The 20668-nt window shown below is 36.9% G+C and overlaps 1 protein-coding gene across 7 annotated transcripts in view; it reads right to left on the bottom strand.

Moving 5' to 3' along the window:
• R3hdm1 (R3H domain containing 1) overlaps nucleotides 1–20668 on the bottom strand; it is a 153612-nt gene that overhangs the window by 39589 nt on the left and 93355 nt on the right. For 6 of the 7 annotated variants that reach the window (XM_042683451.1, XM_042683449.1, XM_042683454.1 and 3 more), the window contains 3 exons: nucleotides 19625–19776; nucleotides 13837–14133; nucleotides 7475–7598 (listed from right to left, as the gene is read on the bottom strand). In XM_042683451.1, coding sequence (XP_042539385.1) covers nucleotides 7475–7598; nucleotides 13837–14133; nucleotides 19625–19776 — 573 coding nt within the window. The remainder of the gene's footprint in view (nucleotides 1–7474; nucleotides 7599–13836; nucleotides 14134–19624; nucleotides 19777–20668) is intronic. The other variant, XM_042683450.1, reaches the window with a different exon arrangement.

The following is a 20668-nucleotide window of genomic DNA, read 5'->3' as shown; positions in this document are numbered from 1 at the left end:
ATCAAGTACTTAGTTCAGATGGAAATTCTATGAACTTAAGGGCAAAAACCCAAAACAAACAAACAAAAAACCCAGGTGTAAAAAATTTATAAAAACCAGCCTATTTTCTCCTTGGGAAGAACTTTCCTTCGGTTGTTTTGCCCACTACTCCAAGATGTATGGTTTGTGATCTATGTATTTCAAAGTTATACTTCCTGTCTCATTATGATTATATATCAATGTATAAAGCAATTGGGAAGGGAAGGCTCAAATGATGATGTTCCATAGTTCTGTGTCTCTCAGACTTCATGTCAATCTCCAATGTTCCTTTTTGGGCTTTAGCTTTTCTGTGTTGTCTCAGAGGCTGCTTTTGCTCAAAATATATACTCTTGCCATATTCCAGAGTAGTTTAAAGAAGATTGTTTTAGAACATTTTTTACGGTTGTTGGCTGTCTTCTCCATAAAGCCAAGCTGTTGTGTCAAGAAATAAGACTTTACCTAGTTGGGCAATGCCAGCTTTATCCTGTATGCAAGGAGAGCTGTTCTGTTTCATATATTGTCTTCAAGTTCTGTGATGCAATGTTTTTTTTTTTTTCTGAGTAGTTTTCAGTCATGTTTACTCTTGAGGCAGGAAAAACTACCAGTTTTGAACTATATTGAAGGAACAAGCAGGGACTGAGGATCTTTCTAATACTGCTACAACTAAAAGAGCCACTTACTATTCATGCTTTATATGACTGGCACCTGGAAGGACATTATGGCATTAGGACAGGAACCTGAACTGTTTTTCTACAAGTCATGATGATGTTTGACTACTCATTCCAATAACTTTAACAACCAACCAACTCAGGACCTGGCTAACAAATATGTAATTTTGTATTATGCTCTCTTAAGAGCAGGATATTATTATTAAAAATTATTGGACTAAGTTTCTCTAATGCAAGAAGACTGTAGGATCTAGGATGGTTAAATTTAATACGATCATAAGCAAAACTAGAAATATTTAAAAGAGAACTCATAAAGACAAATATTGCCCAATAATCTCATTCTATTTCAATCACAGATACGAATCTTACTATTATTTATGTGGCAAAATCATAAATAACTTCCTATCAACACAAAATAAATTAATTATAAGCAATGCCTCACTTTATGTGAATCTGCCTAATACGATTTATATGGTCAAAGCAAAATTTTTTTTCTTTTGCTGAAAAATTCCTTTGAACTTTTGCTTAAGTGAAGCAGTTTCAGACTACTGAAATGAGTGACCAATGTAAGAGAAGTAGCCCTGTAGTTCAGGTCCCTTATCTGGTTATTTATAGAAAAGGAAGAGGGGTACATAGTTCTGATTAAGTTTCAAAAGTATAGTCTGAAGACTGCCAAGTATGAGAAAAAAATCCAATGATCTGGAAGAGAGGGAGAAGGTTGAGGATTAGGAAAGAGAAATAGATTCCTAGAGAATGAAAAGTACCATTTTAGGTTTAAAAAGTGCCACAAGAGTATTTCCAATATCAACAACAATCTATATATTACAAACTTGGTTACAGGTAAATTATTCTTTCTTCATTAAAAAGTACATTTTAGCATATCAATATTAAAAAGAATACTGTATTAAAAAAGATGTTTTAGTGATACCTTTAATGTTTTACCTGGAAGTTAGAGGCTATCCTTTATAGAAATATATATTAACTTTGCAGGCAAACAATTACTTTGAAAAGCAAGTAATGCCAACAATAAGTAAGTGATTACAAACAAAATTAATACCCAGATCTCAATATAGGTGTTTTAATGAACATTACCATTCTTCTTTGTTAAAAAGACTGCACTGTTGCAATATTATCCCATTTCTTCTAGCACTTTCAGAGGAAAGAACAATCATTTCTTCAAGATCAGAGAACCAGGACAATATAAATTGATAGTTCAGACACTTCCCTGGAGGGTTCCAAAGAATATTCTATGTTCAACTCATTTTTATTTCAACAGAGTAGAGAGCAAGAAAGAAACAGTACTGAGCAGAAAAATGTTATATAGGCTATTTTTATTTTGCCTAGGTGATCTGAACTAGCTATTATGTTAAAGGAAAGCATTCCTCATAATACACATGGAAACATAATCAGGAAGATAATATGAATAAAAAGAATTGAAGATTTGCTTAGTCTGATTAGCTACAAATGTAAGGTTATTTCCCATGACAGTACTACTAAAATATTTCAAGAATGAGCTTGTATAAAAAAGCATTGTGAAGGTAGCAGTCTTTTGTAAAACTATAGAAGAAATATTTTACTGACAGAAATATATATTTGAAAGAAAGCATCTATAAGACAATTTAGAGGAATTGTTTGTAAACAAACCATCAAACTTTGAAGCTTAAATTCCTGTAGCACTATTTTACTGCTCAGGCCAAACTCATCTAAGGCTAGTTCCTAAGCTGTCTTTGGGAGGGGACAGAGTTACCATTCTGCCCTCCCTATTTTCCCTTCTCTGTCACTTTTGGGTCTCTTACTTTGAGCCTGAAATAGATATAAATACAAACAATTCTAATAAAAATAGCTATAGAGAGAGTATAGCTTCCAGTTATTTAAAATCACTATCCTATTTGAAGATTATATAATTCATGGAAATCTGTGAGTACTTACCAAATATATTTGGATCCGGATTTCAATGGTGGCAGATTAATGAAGAAGGGAAATGGGAAATAGGTGGATTTGTAGGTATTACATGTTTGAATCTATATTGGTCACACAGAGAAATGCTAAGAAATGTTCATACAATACATAAAAAAAAAATAAGGATAGCCAAAACTATCAGTATTTCAAACAAAATTCCTATTACTTGGGTCAAAAACTATCAATAAAGAAATTATTAATCTTGTCCTGGCAGTTCTTACTTGAGATGCCTGAATCCAAATGAGTATGTTCCCTCTTCTTCTCACCCAGTTCTGTTGTTTCTTCCTTGCTTGCCTTTTATACTTTGGTACCTTATAAATGTGTGCCCTCAAGTACAGTCTTTGTTGAGCACACTTCATAGACTTTTTTTTAAAACAAAACAAAACTTTATAGATTTAATCCTAAAGTTTTTTCTTCTACACTGTGTTCATTAGGATCCTACCATAGTTTCCTAGTAACACAACTTAATACATTTGGAGTCACATAGCCCTGAGTTACTTGAAAAACTAAGGCTGATGATATAATTCATTGATAGAATTGAATGTATCTAATGGGTGCAAAACTAAAATTATACTTAGTGTCACAGAATTATTTTGCTTCATAAAGGCATGCGAAATTAATAGTGTGGGCTCCTAGTAGGAGCCTAAAAAGTTTCAAATTTATATATGTTTAATAGGCCCATTTGAATGCATGATCTAATGAATAATAGTGCTCCTAAAAAGACAAGTTTGACTTCAGTTAGCAATTTTGACATGCTTAAGATATTTAACTTTTTTAAAGAAAGCTTAAGCTAAACTAAATTTGCCACCTACATATGCTTTGGAAAACAAATTAAAGCAATAGCTTTCAGTTTTAGAAAGTTGATTTTAGTTAGCCAAGTCTGTCAATTAAATTGAAAATCTTTATTTCTGAGTATGAGGCATGATAAAAGGCAATTACAATTAATAAAAATATAAGCAATGTTAATACTGTAATACAACATAACAAAAACTTTAAAGAAAAAAAGCAAAAAAAAAAAAAAAAAAAAGTAAAAAAAAAAAAGCCGTGGAAACCTGAGTAAAAAGAAGCCAGGAAGCAGCTGAAAAAGAGACCGGTTCACTGTGAGAAATGTAAACCTCTCAGACAGTGCTACGGCCCCGAATCCAACAGCTCAGGAACAGGGCCAATTATTGTAAAATATTAAACGGATATGGGTGAAGCTGCAAACTTTTCAAAAGAGTGATAAGAATAAAAGCAGCTACATATCAGAGACAGGGCTTCATAAACCCAGAATCTTTACTACAATTAATACCTGAAGAAGCAGTATACCAAACTCTTTGCATGCTGTACTTTATAGTATTTAAGTCGCACGTTGTGAAAATGGTATATACATCTTTATCATTGCAACTGGTATTGGGTCTTGATCACATGACTCCAGTTACTGACAGTAAGCTGCTAAGCTACTGCAAACCAATTAAATTCTCTAATATTCACCTTTCCGGAATAGAAAATGGCTAACAAGAAACACATAGAACTGTGAATTTTTTCTTTTTTTTTTTTGTTTGCTGATCCTGGGGCTTGAACTCAGGGCCTGGGCACTGTCCCTGAGCTTCTATGAAAGGTTAGTGCTCTACTATTTGAGCCACAGCTCCATTTGTAGCTTTTTTGGTAAATGACTAGAGATAAGAGTCTCATTCACTTTCTTGCTTGGGCTGGCTTCAAACCAAGATAAGCAAAACCCAGCCTCCAGGACTGATAGGTAGTACATCACCATCAGTGCCTGGCTAGAATCATGAAATTTAAAAATTTTAAATCCACAGAGGCTCCAAAATATAAAACAGTAAAACTCTCATATTTTGCAAGTGAGTAAACTGAAACTCAGTGGCTTTAAATGATACAAGTAATAATATAACAAATATAACTTAAGAGGCATCAGGATTATGACTTAGTTTGTTGTTCTTTTACATTATACATCGTACAGAAAGTTTATATACAGCAAGAATTTCTACTCTTTGTCAACAGGGATTTACACAATCTTATGGTCCACACCCACACACATGGATAGAGGACCAAACTATTTTATCATGGAGAAATTTTCTAAACTTTTCCCAAACTTAAAAGTGAAAAGTAACAGAAAATTTTTTATTTCTATTGTCCATACTCTGATGAGTCTAAGAAGAGTTCACTAAATTGGTTTTGTTAATTTAGAATAAACTTATTTTAAATCTACATATAAGTATTTAGACATTTGTTCTACAGTGATAAGTATTTGTTCCAAATCTGCTAGTGTTTTCGTTATTTGGCCAAATAATTAGTTCCACTCTTTTGTGTAATAAAAGGAAATATTATACTTCCTACTACTTTGTAAAGTCCAAAGTGTTTTGCAAAAAAAAAAAAAAAGTTAAAGATATGATGAATTTCTCACTATGATTAGACTGAAATGGTGGAATGTAAGAAAATATCATGAAAAAAAATCCAAGAAAGAAAAATATAGAAAGTATATTTGCAGATGAAAATAAAAGTGACTGGAACTAAAATTGCTATTAAACTGTAAAAAAAATAAAAAAATTAGAAACAGAAAACTGCTTTATTTCTTAGTGCATTTTGCTTTTCTATCAGAACACAGACAAATGCATACTTTTCTGTAATGTATGCAATAAAAATAGATATTAGCTAACTATAAAAATTTGTTTCTCTTTCACATAATAATGCTTTGAAGATTTCTCTTAATTTTTCTAATTGAATGAGATACAAATAAGTTATGCTAGAACATCTGAAGACATCGGAAAAGGCAACCTCAGGTTCTATGAGTCAAATATGTAAGAAATTATTCAAAGACACAATTTTCTTTTCTGTACCTGCATTATCCAGATGTAAGCTAGATTACTATTTCTTTCCCTTTCACCAGTAACTAGCATTAGAAAGAACTCATAATTAGAAATATTAATGATGACAGCACAGTATGTCATACAGATATTTTGGTCTTGGTATAGGGAGTTTTTAAGTTGTACTCCATTAAATGGAAATATTTGTTTGCAGAGATGCATTTAAACAAGTATATTAGTTCCAAATTGTGACTAAATGTTTTTATTTTATAGGCTGTTTGATCATGAGAAATAGATTTTGCCATAAAAAAGAAAAAAACTAAAAAGGTTATAAAATGCTTGCATCATTAACAGTGTATAGTAATAAACCACATTAATTAGTCATATAAAATGTATTTAAATGAGTAGCATGAGGGTAAATTTGGTTTTTCAATTATCATGATATCAACTATGATCTATTATAATCTTAGAAGACAAAAATCAGACACAAACAATAGAAAAAGTCAATCAGTGAGGCCCAGGAAAGCTCAGAAAAATAATTTTCTCTCTTCTTTTAAGGGAAATTAATTATTTTTGCTTGTGTGTTACGTGAGATAGGGTCCTGTTATGTTGCCTCAGTTAGCTTGAGCCTGTGATCCTTGTAGTTTATCCTCCCAAATTTCAGGATCATAAGAGTATACCGCTATATCTGTCTAAAAAAGTCATTTTTATTACACCAAAACAACACTATATTAACACCGACAAGCAGTAACATAACCAATTTTCCCATGTATAAAGGACAACTTTTGGGCTGGATGTATCAGCCTAGCAACCTTAAGGCCATGAGTTAAATAAAATCCTAGCACCACATAAAAAAAGGGTGTATGTTGTGTGTGTGGGGGGGGCGGGGGCACGCACACAACTTTTGATATCTTTGCAAATTAGAGAGAACATACTAGGTTTTGTGTGTGTAGGTGTGTGAGTGAATGAGTGTATGCGTGTGTGTGCCAATAGTGAGGCTTGAACTCAGAGCCTGGGTACTTTGCCTTGGCTTTTTCACTCAAGCCTAATACTCTAAGGCTAGTACTCTACCACAAGTACAACTCCTCCACTTTTGGATTTTTGGTGGTTAATTGAAGATAAAATGTCTTACAGACTTTCCTACCTGGGCTGGCTTGGAACCACAATCCTCACATCTCAGCCTTCTGAGTAGCTAGGATTACAGGCTTTAGCCACCAGTGCCTACCTTCTTTATTTTGCTTAACATAGCTATTATCAACTTAAGGTATACCTGATGCTAAATGTCACTATTTGAGAGAGAACAAATTACAACTCTACTAAAATGGTCAATGTTTGTATTCATCCTTTGGAAGAATATTTGTTACCTATACAGTACTGGTACTGAAAAACAAAAAAATCTGTATACTTAGTGCAAGACAAGGGTACAGATTAAGACCTACAAAGTTCTAGAGTTATAGTAGGTACTGCTAAGCACAACTTTAGCTGCTAAAGAAAATTATTGAATGGCAATGATAACTAGACACTGCATCAGTAAGAAGGAAGAACACTCACTTCTCATCAGATGTGAGAAATGAAGTGGAAGTAACCCAAATGAGTTAAAACCTTATCAAGAACAGAAAACTGCTGAGGTTGAAATGATGGTCATACTTAACAGTTTGAGATCCTGTTAATAGTGACAAGCTGCCTAAGATTCTTGGTTTTGCTTCTGTTTAGCCATTCAGAAAGACATCTATCTTGTTCTTGCCTCTTCCTTATGTTCAACAAATGGGTTATCAGCTGCTTTCATTACCATGGCAGTTGAGTACTGGGCATCTGTTTACCATACTATTTGCTAGGTAGCATCTTAACGTACAGATTCTGACAGTGTGGAGTTTTCTGCAGAACTTTCCATCTCACTGTCCTGCATATTTATATGTATGCATAATGTAAGATCCCAAACTATAAATTGAGATAAATCACTGAAATAAAGATGAACAAAAGCAATGTGCACATCTAAGAATTTATGGTATCAGAAACAGGACTCACCTGTCTGCTGTGCAGGCTGTGGCAGTGGTTGGTTTAGATGTGAACTATAATGGATAGAAGGGACAGGGCGATACTGAGGCTGACTGGAGTGAAAATGGCCTGGAGCACAGTAACAGGCTGGCATCTAGGATTGTAAACACCAATGACAAAAATTACTTTTACTTGTAAGTTTTTTTTGGGGGGAGGGGGTTTGGTGGTGAAGAACATCACAGTTTAAAAAGTAACAATTCTTTAACACCAACTACCTGAAAACTAATTTTCTACTTTTGAAACTTAACTTTAAGCTTTTAAAAATTCTCTGAAAAATTAGTAAGCAGTATGGATTAAAAAGTATCTATTGGCCGGGTGCAGGTGGCTCACGCTAGCTACTCAGGAAGCTGAAATCTGAGGATCATGGTTCAAAGCCAGACTGGGCAGGAAAAATGTGTGAGACTTTTTTTTTGGGGGTCCGGCTATAGGGCCTGAACTCTGGACCTGGGCGTTGTCCCTCAGCTCTTCAGCTCAAGGCTAGTGCTCTACCACTTGAGCCTCAGCGCCACTTCTGGCTTTTTTCTTTTTGCTTATGTGGTGCTGAGGAATCAAATCCAGGGCCTCATGCATGAAGGCAAGCGCTCTACCACTGAGCCACCTTCCCAGCCCATCGTGAGACTCTTATCTCCAATTAACCACCAGAAAACTGGAAGTGGCGCTGTGGCTCAAGTGGTAGAGAGCTCGCCTGTGCTCAAGTGCTCAGGGACAGAGCCCATGTCCAGAGTTCAAAAGCCCCACCACCAACAAAAAAATAAAAAGGATCTACTAAGCTGGGCGCCTGTGGGCTCATGCCTGTAATCCTAACTATTGAAGAGGCTGAAATTTGTCATTACAAAGCCAGCCCAGGCAGGAAAGTGACTCTTATTTCCAATTAACCATCAGAAAACTAGAAGTGGAGCTGTAGCTCAAAGTGGTAGAGCACTAGCCTTGAGCAAAAAAGTTCAGGGACAGTGCTCAGTCCCTGAGTTCGAGCCCCAAGACTGACCAAAAAAAAAAAAAAAGTATCTACTAATGTGTCCAATAAAAATATTTAGCTTTTTTCTTGCCTTAAAAGTTAGCTTAAATTAGTTACATACAGGAAGATTTTATTACATTTCCTCAAGTTTACAGAAATTATTAGATTTTAATTTCTTGCCATGTTTCAGATTCAAACTAAGCAATGCTGAAACAGGTACAGGTTTATTCTAATTCCTTTATTCTACCTTTTATTAAAAAAATAAAGTCGGAGCTGGTAGCTCATGCCTGTAAGCCTAGCTACTCAGAAGGCTGAAATCTGAGGATCTTGGTTTAAAGGCAGCCTGGGCAGGAAAGACCGTGAGACTCTTATCTCCAATTAACCACCAGAAAACCAGAAGTGGCACTGTGGCTCAAGTGGTAGAGCACTTGCCTTGAGCTGAAGAGCTAAGGGACAGCACCCAAACCCAGACAGAGTTCAAGCCCCACAACTGACAAAACAAAACAAAACAACCCAAAAACCCATTATCCTAAAAGAAAAACCATTAACCTGTGTTTAGTAATAACATTTCTCCAAATGTTTTTTTCAACTTCTACCACATATTATTCATACATGTGTTGCTGATTATTCAAAAAAATTTATATTATGGTACTTTAATATGTGCAACTTCACAAAATTTATACAATAACATTGTTTTTGAGACATTTGTTGAAATATGGATGGTTAGCTCATTCAATTTAACTGTGAAACAGCATTTACTGTAGAAATGTAACTATTAAATCTCATGTTTAGTGTTTTGTTGCACTAGTCCCCTTCTTTATTCTTTCCCTTGTATTTCATTTTTTTCCCCCTTGTGGTACTGGGGTTTGAACTTAGGGCCTTGTGTTTGATGGGCAGGTGCTGTACCTCTTGAGCCATGCCTCTAGTCCATTTTTGCTTTGTATTCTTATACAGGGTTTTGTGTTTTGCCAAAGACTTGTTTTAGACTCTGATTCCCCTATTTATGCCTCTTGAAGAGCCAGGACAATACATGTGGTGTCAGTATGCCCACCTTGTTGGTTGAGATGGAGGTCTAGCTAACTTTTGCCAGGGCTGGCTATGAACGGCCATCTTCCAGAGTAACTGGGATCACAAGCAAGAACCATCATGCCCACCTTCCTCATACTTTTAATGAAAAGTAAAATGACAACTACTATGTACGGAAGAAGACAAAAGACTGATAGTATATAAGGGAGAAACAGAATGTAAGACATCCTCAAGTGGTAGAGTGCCTTTTTTGTTTTTTTTTGGGTTGGTCCTGGGGCTTGAACTCAGGATGTGGGTGCAGTGCCTGAGCTCTTTTGCTCAAAGCTATTGCTCTGCTACTTTGAACCATAGCTCTACTTCAGCTCTTGAGTGGTCTAATAGCCTGGGCTGACTTTGAACAGCAATCCTTAGATCTCAGCCTCCTGAGTAGCTAGGATTAGGCGTGAGCCACTGATGCCAGGCTTAAGCCCATTACTAAGCCCAGAATTCAGACAACAAAATAACAACAAAAAGAACATCAACAAGAGTTGATAAACCATTATCTTAACAAGTAAAAACAGACTAAAATTTCTGTTATAAGGAATTAAAGCCAGGTGTTGGTGGCCTATGCCTGTAATTCCAGCTACTCATGAGGCTGAGATCTTTAGGAACTATGGTTCTTGAGGGGCTGGGGCAGAAAATTTTGTTAGATTAACTAGTGAAAAACCAGGCTATAGAAAGAACAACACTATGTCATTTCCAGGGAAACAAATCATATAAAGTGAGGTAAGCCAACCTCAGGAAGAAAAATGGTACGTTTTCTCTCATATGGGGACACTAGATCTAAAATACACTGGGATGTGATAAATTATACACATTCTAAGCATTCACACACAGTAAGACCAAAGGCACAATACTTATGTGCATCTGATCATATAAAATAATATTCATTAAAAAAAAAAAGCTAGGTTGCAGCCTGTCTCAAATGGCAGATCATCAGCCTTGCAAATTTGAGGGCCTGAGTTCAAACACAAGAATCACTTAAAAAAAAATAAAAAGAAGAGAAATACCATAATAGATAGTAAAAATACTGAAATTATAATAAGAAATAATACAAAGTTTATTATTTTTTTTTGATTTTTTGTCAGTTGTGGGGCTTGAACTCAGCGTGGAGTTTCACGGACTTTCCTGTCTAGGCTGCTTTGAACCATGATCCTCAGATCTCAGCCTCCTCAGTAGCTAGGATTACAGGTGTGAGCCACCGGTGCCCAGCTGTATACAAACAGTTTGTATCAATAAATTCATAGTTAAATCAAATGGGCACAAATGAACAACTTTGATAAAAATAAATAGGAAACTGGAATTAAGAAGTTGGACATATTAATTAATAACCTTTGCTGAAACAAAACTGCAGGTACAGATAAACTCACAGGTAAATTTGAGCAAAATATTTATGAAGAAGTAGCATCACTTCCACATGAATTTCTTCAGAAAAAAGAAGGAACAAAGCCCAATTTTTTTAAGGCCAGTATCATTCAAATACTACAACCAAACATATTACATGCAAACAACAGAACAACATCCTCCACAAAAACAGATGGGAAAAAAAATTTTTTTTTTTGGTCATGGGGTTTGAACCCTGGGCCTGGATGCTCTCCTTGCACACTTCAACTCAAGGCCATAGAAACTGTTCTCCCACTTGAGCCACAGCACCACTTTTGGTTTTCTGGTGGTTAACTGGAGATAAGAGTCTCATGAGGGGCTGGAAAGGTGGCCCAGTGGTAGAGGGCTTGCCTTGCATGCATGAGGCCCTGGGTTCGATTCCTCAGCATCACATAAGCAAAAAGCCGGAAGTGGCGCTGTGGCTCAAGTGGTAGAGTACTAGCCTTGAGCTGAAGAGCTGAGGGACAGCGCCCAGGCCCAGAGTTCAGGCCCCATGACCGGACCCCAAAAAAAAAAAAAAAAGGGCTGGGAAGGTGGCTCAGTGGTACAGTGCTTGCCTTGCATGCTTGAGGCCCTGGGTTCAATTCCGCAGCACTCATAAGAAAAAAGCCGGAAGCGGCACTGTGGCTCAAGTGCTAGCCTTGAGCTGAAGAGCTGAGGGACAGTGCCCAAGCCCAGAGTTCAGGCCCCACGACCGGACCCCCCCAAAAAAAAGTCTCATGAACTTTCTTGCCCAGGATGGCTTTGAACTGAGATCCTCAGATCTCAGCCTTCTGAGTAGCTAGGATTACAGGCGAGAGCCTCCAGCACCTGGCTAGAAAAATTCTTTAACAAAATTCTTTAATACAAAGCTAGTCTATCAAGACATAAAAAGTTCACAATATAATTTCCAGGTGAGGTATCTTCTGGAAATTAAAGTTCAATTAAACATTCAAAAGTCAGTCAACCTCAACGAATGAATATTTCAAGATAAAGGGCTGGAGGCATGGCTCAAGAGGTAGAGCACTTGTCCAGCAAAATGTGAATCCCTGAGTTCAAACATTAGTACCACCAAAATAGCAACCAGAAAACATGTTAAATGTTCCCAACACAAAGAAATGATAAATGTCTGAGGCTACGGACAGGTAAATGACATTGTTAATATGTACAAAAATCTACTCAATGCCATAATACGTGCTATTATATGTCAATATGAAACAAAATTCTGAATAAATTTCAAAAAGTCAGTAAATATGATTCACCTTTTGTTAATGTGAAAAATCATATCATTATTTCAATAGATACAGATAAACACATTCCAAAAAAATTAACACCTTTGCATTGTGAACAATCTCGGCAAATTAAAGAGGAGGTGGGACATGATGGCAGATTAGAAGCATCTGTCACTTTCACATGGTGAATAGGAATCTAGTGACACACACACACACACACACACACACACACACACACACACACACACGAAAGACTAGATTCAGAAGAGAGAAAGGAAGAGAACCAAGAACTATGAAGGAGCATTGGGAGAAGGCAGTTAACTACAGAGAAACTTAATAGAAGAAAAGTAGCTCCAAACCTGTCCCTAGAGGGAGGAGGGGAAGCATACTCCATTGCATGATAAATCATACGGTCCTGTAGATTCTAGGATAACCCTACACATCCTAAAAGTTGTAATCTCTGCAGGGATTCATGAGGCAGAAACCAATTTCTGAGGAAGGCCAGCTGTGGTGAAGAAAGGCATTCTGTTTTGCTCTTTATCCTGGAGGCTGAGAATAGAAAACTAGGTTCTCAGTTACTGTGGGGCCTGGGCATAAGGAGTAATCATTATGTAGGAGACTGTGAAACTTTGCCATATAAGCTGGGTCACAGAGAGGTAGTCCAGGAGAGGGAGAGAGTCCAATAGAGTCCCACCATGAAATTTTAACTGCAGTGAACTAACCTTGTTGTTTAAATGTCAGAGGCACTGTGGCTCATGTCTGAAATTCTAGCTACTCAGGAGATTGAGATCTGAGGATCACGGTTTGATGCCAGCCAGATATCCATGAGATATCTCCAATCAACCAGCAAAAAGCCAGAAGTGGAGACATGGCTCAAATAGTACAGCACTAGTTAGCCTTGAGCACAAAAGCTCAGGGATATTTCCCAGACCCCAGGAACAGTATAAAAAAAGCAAAAAAAAAGCATGTCACTCAAATTTAGGTGCCAGTGACTCATGCCCATACTCCTAGTTACCCAGGCCCAGAGGCTCAAGGTTTGAAACTAGTTACAATACAAAACTCTGTGAGAATGTCTCTTACTAGCCAGTAAAAAAAGCCAGGCTGGCTGGAGGTGTGGTTCAAGTGGCAGAACAGCAGCCATGAATGAGTAAGAAAGCTGAGTGAGAATTTTAGGTCAAGAATTTTAGGTCTTGAGTTTAAGGTAGAGCACAATAAAAAACAAAACAATAACAACAAAATGCCGGGCGCTGGTGGCTCACGCCTGTAATCTTAGCTACTCAGGAGGCTGAGATCTGAGGATCGTGGTTCAAAGCCAGCCCGGGCAGGAAAGATCGTGAGACTTCTATCTCCAATAAACCACTAGAAATCTGGAAGTGGTGCTGTGGCTCAAGTGGTAGAGCGCTCGCTTTGAGCTGAAGAGCTGAAGGACAGCACCCAAGCCCAGAGTTCAAGCCCCGAGACCGACCAAAAAAACCCAACAAAATAAAACCACATCTCTCAGAGAGAAAAACACAAATGTTCACAAACTTTAATCATACAGCTGAAATGTTAGCTTGTTGTGGTTTTCCAGTGTATGCTTGAAAATCTCCTGAAGGTAAGATAACTTACAGACTTCTGTAAAATTCTGTCCATGAGAATTTAAAAATAGGTCTTTGATGTTAAAACTGACTTTAAATGAGAGGCTACTGTTGAGGGAGAAAAGGTGAGAAGAAATGTACCTGTGGTGAGGACTGCTGAATATATCCTTGTTGCTGGAGCACAGGCTGGCTGACAGGATGAGCAGAGGCAGGATAGGCAGCTGAAGGGACTGGCTGCCCAGGAGGTAGTGGGGGAGGAGGAGGTGGTGGTGGAGGTGGAGGATGTGGTGGGGGTGCTGCTGTCATGATATAACCAGACTGCTGGGGAGACTGAAGAACAACCGTGGACTGGAACATTGTGGCATGAGGGTCAGAACTATCAGCAGATGGCTGGCGGGCAAGACTCATGTGGCTGAACTGAGAACCAAGGTTATCCTGCTAAAAAGGGGAAAGCAGGCAGTCAGTAAACCTTTTAAACATAAATTAAATTTATCAATGAGAGTACTTACATATATATTTTACTGAGTTGCAATAGTATCATCTGCACATATAACAGATAAAGATTACTTGTATGTAATTTCTGTTCTTTCTTAATGTCACTGGAGTTAGATAAATATAATGCAAACAGTAGTTTTCTACAGCTTAATGTTGCGCTGACTACAGGATGAGGATAGGCTTTTATTGGTCTAGAAAACTAAAATGACAGCACAGTGATAAAATGGAAATTACCCTAATTCCAGAGACCCATAGATTGACAATATATTCTTTTTGTTATAAAGGTCTACAATGAAAAGAGCAGCTTACAAAGTGGAGGCAATCAAACTGTCAGATCATAGTTGATAATGCCTGAAGTTTCTAGAATCTGTTGGTTTTTGCAAGTAAATTAAAGCTTTAAAAAAGTTAAAGCACTGAAAATGGGAAGCTTGACTTAATGACTAAAAATACATGGTTTTACTCTTCCCAATAACACACAGTGATATACTCTGGTATAACAGCCTAACAATAAAATGAGTTGTAAAGGGGATTAAAAAAAACAAACCAAACAAAAGTATCTTTAAAAAAAATCTTCTAGTTAACAATTAGTTAACATGTTATTAAGTAACATGTTCCAAAATTTGTTTAAATTCCTATATGGGCATAGTTCAAGAGGCTCAACGTTTGCCTAGCAGGAAACAAAGCTCTGATCAATTCTTTTTTTTTTTTTTTTTCCTGGATGCAGGACTTGAACTCTGGGCCTAGGCATGGTCCTTCAGCTCTCAAGTTCAAGGCTAGCACACTACCACTTGAGCCACAGTGCCACTTCTAGTTTTCTTGTGGTTTATTGGAGATAAGAGTCTCATGGACTTTCTTGCCTGGGCTGGCTTTGAACCATGATCCTCAGATCTCAGCTTCCTGAGTACCTAGGATTACAGGCTTGAGCCACCAGTCTTGAAACCTCAAAGCAGCTGGGTGCTGGTGGCTCATGCCTGTAATCCTGGCTACTCAGGAGGCTAATATCTGAGGATCGAGGTTCAAAGCAAGCTGGGCAGAAAGTCCATGAGACTCCTATTTCCAATTAACTACCAGAAAACCAGAAGTGGTGCTATGGCTCAAAATGGTAGATCACTAGCGTTGAGCAAAAGAGCTCAGGGACAGCACCTTATCTCCCCTCTCCCCACAAAAAACCACCTCAAAGCAAAAACACAACAAAAAATAACAGAGAGATTCCATAACCAAATATTACTCTTAGAATCACCTTAGTAAGTACTTTTTAAATTTTGTTTTTATTTTGTCAGTTGTGGGGCTTGAACTCTGGGCCCGGGTGCTGCCCTGAGCTCTTCAGCTTAATGTAAACACTTTACCACTTGAGCTACAATGTCACTTCTGGTCTTCCAGTGGTTAATTTGAGATCAGAGTCTCATGGACTTTTCCTGCCTGGGCTGGCTTTGAACTGTGATCCTCAGATCTCAGTCTCCTGAGTAGCTAGGATTACAGGCTGAGCCACTGGCGTCTAGCATAAGTACTTTCCTTATTCCACTGAAAATTTCCAAAATATGTGACTTTTTGCTTTCTTTTCTAATTTTTTTTTTAACCACAGTCTTTTTTTTTTTTTTTTTGTCATAGTTTCTTTTTTTGCTCAGGTTGGAAGTAATTTTTGGAAATTAAAATTAAGGCTGCTAAATGATGTTGCCACAGCTCAAAAACAAAACCACTCCTAATAAAACAAAATGCTTCCAAAACTGTTGAGAATGATCTGAAATACAGTCTCAACATGTGATGTCTAAATAGTCTGAAAAATAACAATGCCACTGGGAAAAATATTAGAAAATGCATCTTCAGGAAAATAAACTGTCCTCCCTCCTTCCCTCCTTCCTTCTGCACTTACTTCAGGATGGGCACTAGGGAAAAGAACTTTACATTGTTTCATAGTCACACAGCTAATACACCATAGTATATGAGTCTGGAATCTTTAACAGTTATAATTTGGGGCATATTTTGGATGAAAGAAGGTACTATTATTTTAGTGTGAAATTCAGTATCTAAAGATCTTTGAGCCAGGTGCCGGTAGCTTATTTATGCCTGTAATCCTATCTACTCAGGAGACTGAGATCTGAGGATCGTGGTTCAAAGCCAGCTAAGGCAGGAAAAAAAGTCAGTGAGCCTCTTATCTTGAATAAACCACCAGAAAACCAGAAGTGGTGCTGTGGCAGAAGTGGTAGAGCACTCATCTTGAGCTGAAAAGCTCAGGGACAGTGCCTAGGCCCCATGACCAAAACAAGAAAAGAAAAAAGGATCTTTCAAAGTACTATTTTACTCTGTAGCTGTAAGTTACAATTTATCTAAATTAACTGTTGCAGAGCCTACTGGACAGAGAGAATAGAAAGTCTGAACCTAAATGGAAGCTGCCATTCTAAGACTGGACAGATTCTTCACTGGCCTCAATGAGAAAAGTAACTAAAACATCTTAAAACTAAACAGGCAACCTAAAGAGTATCTTAGTAAGAAAAAGCAGAAAAGATTAGAGTATAAACAATGACTATAATAAGCTAATAAAACTAGTTTTTTTGAAGAGAATTACTAATGTGGATCAAAAAACACTTCTGTTACATATGCAGCTGACTAAGAAAAAAGAAGTCACAAAAGATCACGTCACACTGATCACATTCTTGAGCATTCATCACACATCTACCCACAGAAACAACTAGGAGGTGAATAGAGATACAGTACCACGGAGTACTGCTGGGTGGGTGAGACTGGCAGGAGCGGGGATGGGTAAGGGGCTGTAGAGCACTGAACAGGCTGAGGAGAGGACTGCAGAGGACGCACAGGCTAAGAAATAACAGGTGGGCAAACAGTGTTAATGTCAGAATAAAATGTTAAGAGAAATACATAAATGGAAATTGACACATTTTGGGAATAGATTTAACAACATTTTAAGAGTAATTTAAAATACAGGATTATAGGAAACCATAAAAATGATACCAAATGAAGAAATTGTATTTAGTAAAATTTGAAAACATACTCATGCCTAAATTCATTCCATAATTAGAATAATTTTTTGTGATAGTTTTTAAAAAAATTACAGATTAATATAAACAGGTAATCTAGTCATTTCAAATCTTATTTTCTAACAAAATCTCTGGGTTAAGTTAGTAAGAGTAAAACTTTCTCTATTTCCTGGTTGTTATGAAGGGTCTACCTTGTTTAGCTCTATAATACTAAATTGTAAATTAAAAATCTTTACTCATTATCAAACAATAAGAACCTACACCAATGACCAATTTTCCTATTTGTTTAGATATGATTTTATATTGTTTTAGGGCTATACACCTAAATTTTAGTTAATTTTGTAAGCAAAATGTACTTAGAGCACAATGAATAATTATAACATTAAGAATAACACACATCAAAACACAGACATATGTCCATACACACTTATCTTTAACAACTTTCTTGTAACTATGTTTTATTTATTTTTTAAAAAGAGTACATGTTAGAAGCTGAAATAGTAGTTACCAGAAATCTTTAGCTATTAACTCATTAAAATGTTTCAGAGAAAAGTTTGTGTTTTCAAGAGGCACTAAAAAAGATGCAGTATAAAACAAACAATATCCACAAAAACTCCAGCAAAATTTTTTTTAAAATATATATCTTAATTAATTTACTTCATTGTTATTATAAAGATGATGTACAGATGGATTACAATTACATGAGTTAGGTAATGAACAAGTTTTAATCATTTCTACCCCTTGGGAATATAACTGATTGTCTATAAGCTAACACTGACATCTAATTTTCCAATCCTATGTATCTGGCTTAAACATTATTGTAATCTATAGATGACAATCAGATTCAGTGACTTAAAGAAAGCCAGATAAATAAACAGATGAGGAATCCAGAGAATCAAACATGATGAAAATTCTTACTTTTGGTCAAAATGTACATGCATAAATCTTTGCTCTACCTTTTAATAAGTAACTTAAAATGCAAGATAAGCTAATGGAGTAAGACTACTCAGAGAATAATCTAAAGATAAATTTTTCTGGTAACTAAAATTTATAATGAGCTACTCTTTTATCACAAAACAAACAATGGCTTCATTTTAAAAAAGGAAAAAAAAACCCAAAACAACCCCAAAGGCTCACATCGGCTTAGAATTTAGCACCTAATCCACATTAAAGCAAAACACCAAAAAGAAGTTAAAGCAGAACAATCTATAGAGTAGCCTCTGGTTCCTTTCAGATCTTTCAACCAGAAATGAACAAACTAACTGGAGGAAAACGGGATATATACAGTCTGAATACAGTCTATTTGATATGTTGTTAACTCAGACAATCAGAACTGGAGGCACAGTTCAAGTGGTTGAAGGCCAGTCTTGGAGTTCAAGCCCTGAGTTCAAGATATTACTTTTTTTTCAAAAAACTTTCATGTAAAACAAACAAAATAAAATGTGGGTCTATTGGGGGACAAAAGAACCAAGACCAAGAGTACGAATTAATGATCCTGAGTGTCCAATAGTAAATAGAACCTTGGCCCTGAATAATTGATTAAAGTGAAAATCTGACACCATTTAAAGAAAAAAAAGTATCCTCATTTCATTTTCCTATGTAGACTGTGCCTGAATGCAAAACAGCATTCACATCATAGTGATTGGTTTATGTAACTGTATGTTTAAGAAATATTGCCGATCTGAAAACATTGAAATCCACAGCATTAATTTGTTTGGTTATTTGAAAATTCCATAAGTGGTCTTGGAATGTACAAAAGATAGTTGTTGGCACCATTTATTCATTCAGTTTTTATTTCTGTATCTGATGATCAATCACCTGCATGCCATACTTAAAATGGTGCCAGGATAGCTGGGCGCTGGTGGTTTATGCTTTTAATCCAGCTACTCAGGAGATTGAGATCTGAGGATCGCAGTTTAAACCCAGCCAGGGCAGGAAAGTCTATGAGACTCTTATCTCCAATAAACCACTCAGAAACCCGGAAGTGGGTAGCTGGGAAGGTGGCCCATGGTAGAGCGCTTGCCTTGCATGCATGAGGCCCTGGGTTCGATTCTTCAGCACCACATAAGCAAAAACAAAAAAGCGGGAAGTGGCGCTGTGGCTCCAGTGGTAGAGCGCTAGCCTTGAGCTGAAGAGCTGAGGGACAATGCCTGTACCCAGAGTTCAAGCCCCACGACTGACTAAAAAAAAAAAAAAAAGGTGCCAGGAAAATCAGTTATGGAGTTTGAAATAAACGTCCAAACTTCCAATCATAGCTAATTGTGGGTTTTTTTGAAACCACAATTCCTACATCATAATTTATCTTATATTTTTCTGTTAAGGGCACCCAAACAAGTTCACAGTAGATATGTATTTAGGCAATCTCAATTATAATTAATGAAATTAGTCTTAAATATGCAAAAGGAGGTAACACAGTATTATGTAACGATGGGAATGTGTACCTGTGAGAAAATGTGATTAGCTGCTGGTTGTTGAGGTGGTGGGGGTGGCAGAGGTGGCTGTGGAGGTCCAGGCACTTGGGATCTAACTGGTTGTTGAGTCATAGGAGGATTATACACAACTGGACTCCCATCTGGGTTTATGAAGGGCTGACCTGAAAAAGTAGAAAAGCCATTTACAACAGAGATTGGAAATAAGTCATTTTATTATCAGTTAACAAATTATGTTCACAAATCTATCAGCTATTCCAAAACTTCCGTCAAAAAAATTAAAAGATTTTCTTAGATTTGGAAACAGACTGATTTGACATAAGGTACTTAACAACCTTCATGTTTCCCACTTAGAGGTAATATTCAAATGTTTTACTTCTGTATTTAGTGATAGTGCATTTTCCCAGACAGACCCTACAAAACTAATTTTATATTCAAGGTATTTTCTGAATAATTTTGAATTGTAAAACAAATTTTGCCCAAGACATTCAATTACAGGATTGTGGTCTTGTAGGGCAAGAACATTTTTAGCTCAAAGAAAAAATGCTGGCCTGGAAATTTATTCAGCAGTTTTAAACTTACTATAAAATGCAACGTTTCATTTTGGAAAATAACCAAGAAATTGGGATTAAAACAAAAATATATCCATATAATTTTTTTTTTTTTTGGTCGGTCGTGGGGCCTGAACTCTGGGCCTGGGCGCTGTCCCTCAGCTTTTCAGCTCAAGGCTAGAGCTCTACCACTTGAGCCACAGTGCCACTTCTGGATTTTTCTGCTTATGTGGTACTTAGGAATTGAAAACAAGGCCTCATGCATGCAAGGCAAGCACTCTACTATGGAGCCACCTTCCCAGCCCTATCCATATTTTTCGGTTGTGGGCCTGAACTCTGGGCCTGGGCGCTGTCCCTCAGCTCTTCAGCTCAAGGCTAGTGCTCTACCACTTGAGCCACAGCGCCACTTCCGGCTTTTTTCTTTTTGCTTATGTGGTGCTAAGGAATCGAACCCAGAGCCTCATGCATGCAAGGCAAGCGCTCTACCACTAAGCCACTTTCCCTG

This window comes from Dipodomys spectabilis, unplaced genomic scaffold (genome assembly GCF_019054845.1).
Source record: "Dipodomys spectabilis isolate Male_0828 unplaced genomic scaffold, ASM1905484v1 ptg000081l, whole genome shotgun sequence".
In the NCBI taxonomy this organism is placed as follows: Eukaryota; Metazoa; Chordata; class Mammalia; order Rodentia; family Heteromyidae; genus Dipodomys; species Dipodomys spectabilis.
The sequence above is the reverse complement of the archived record's forward strand: the minus strand, read 5'-3'. Positions and strand labels throughout refer to the sequence as shown.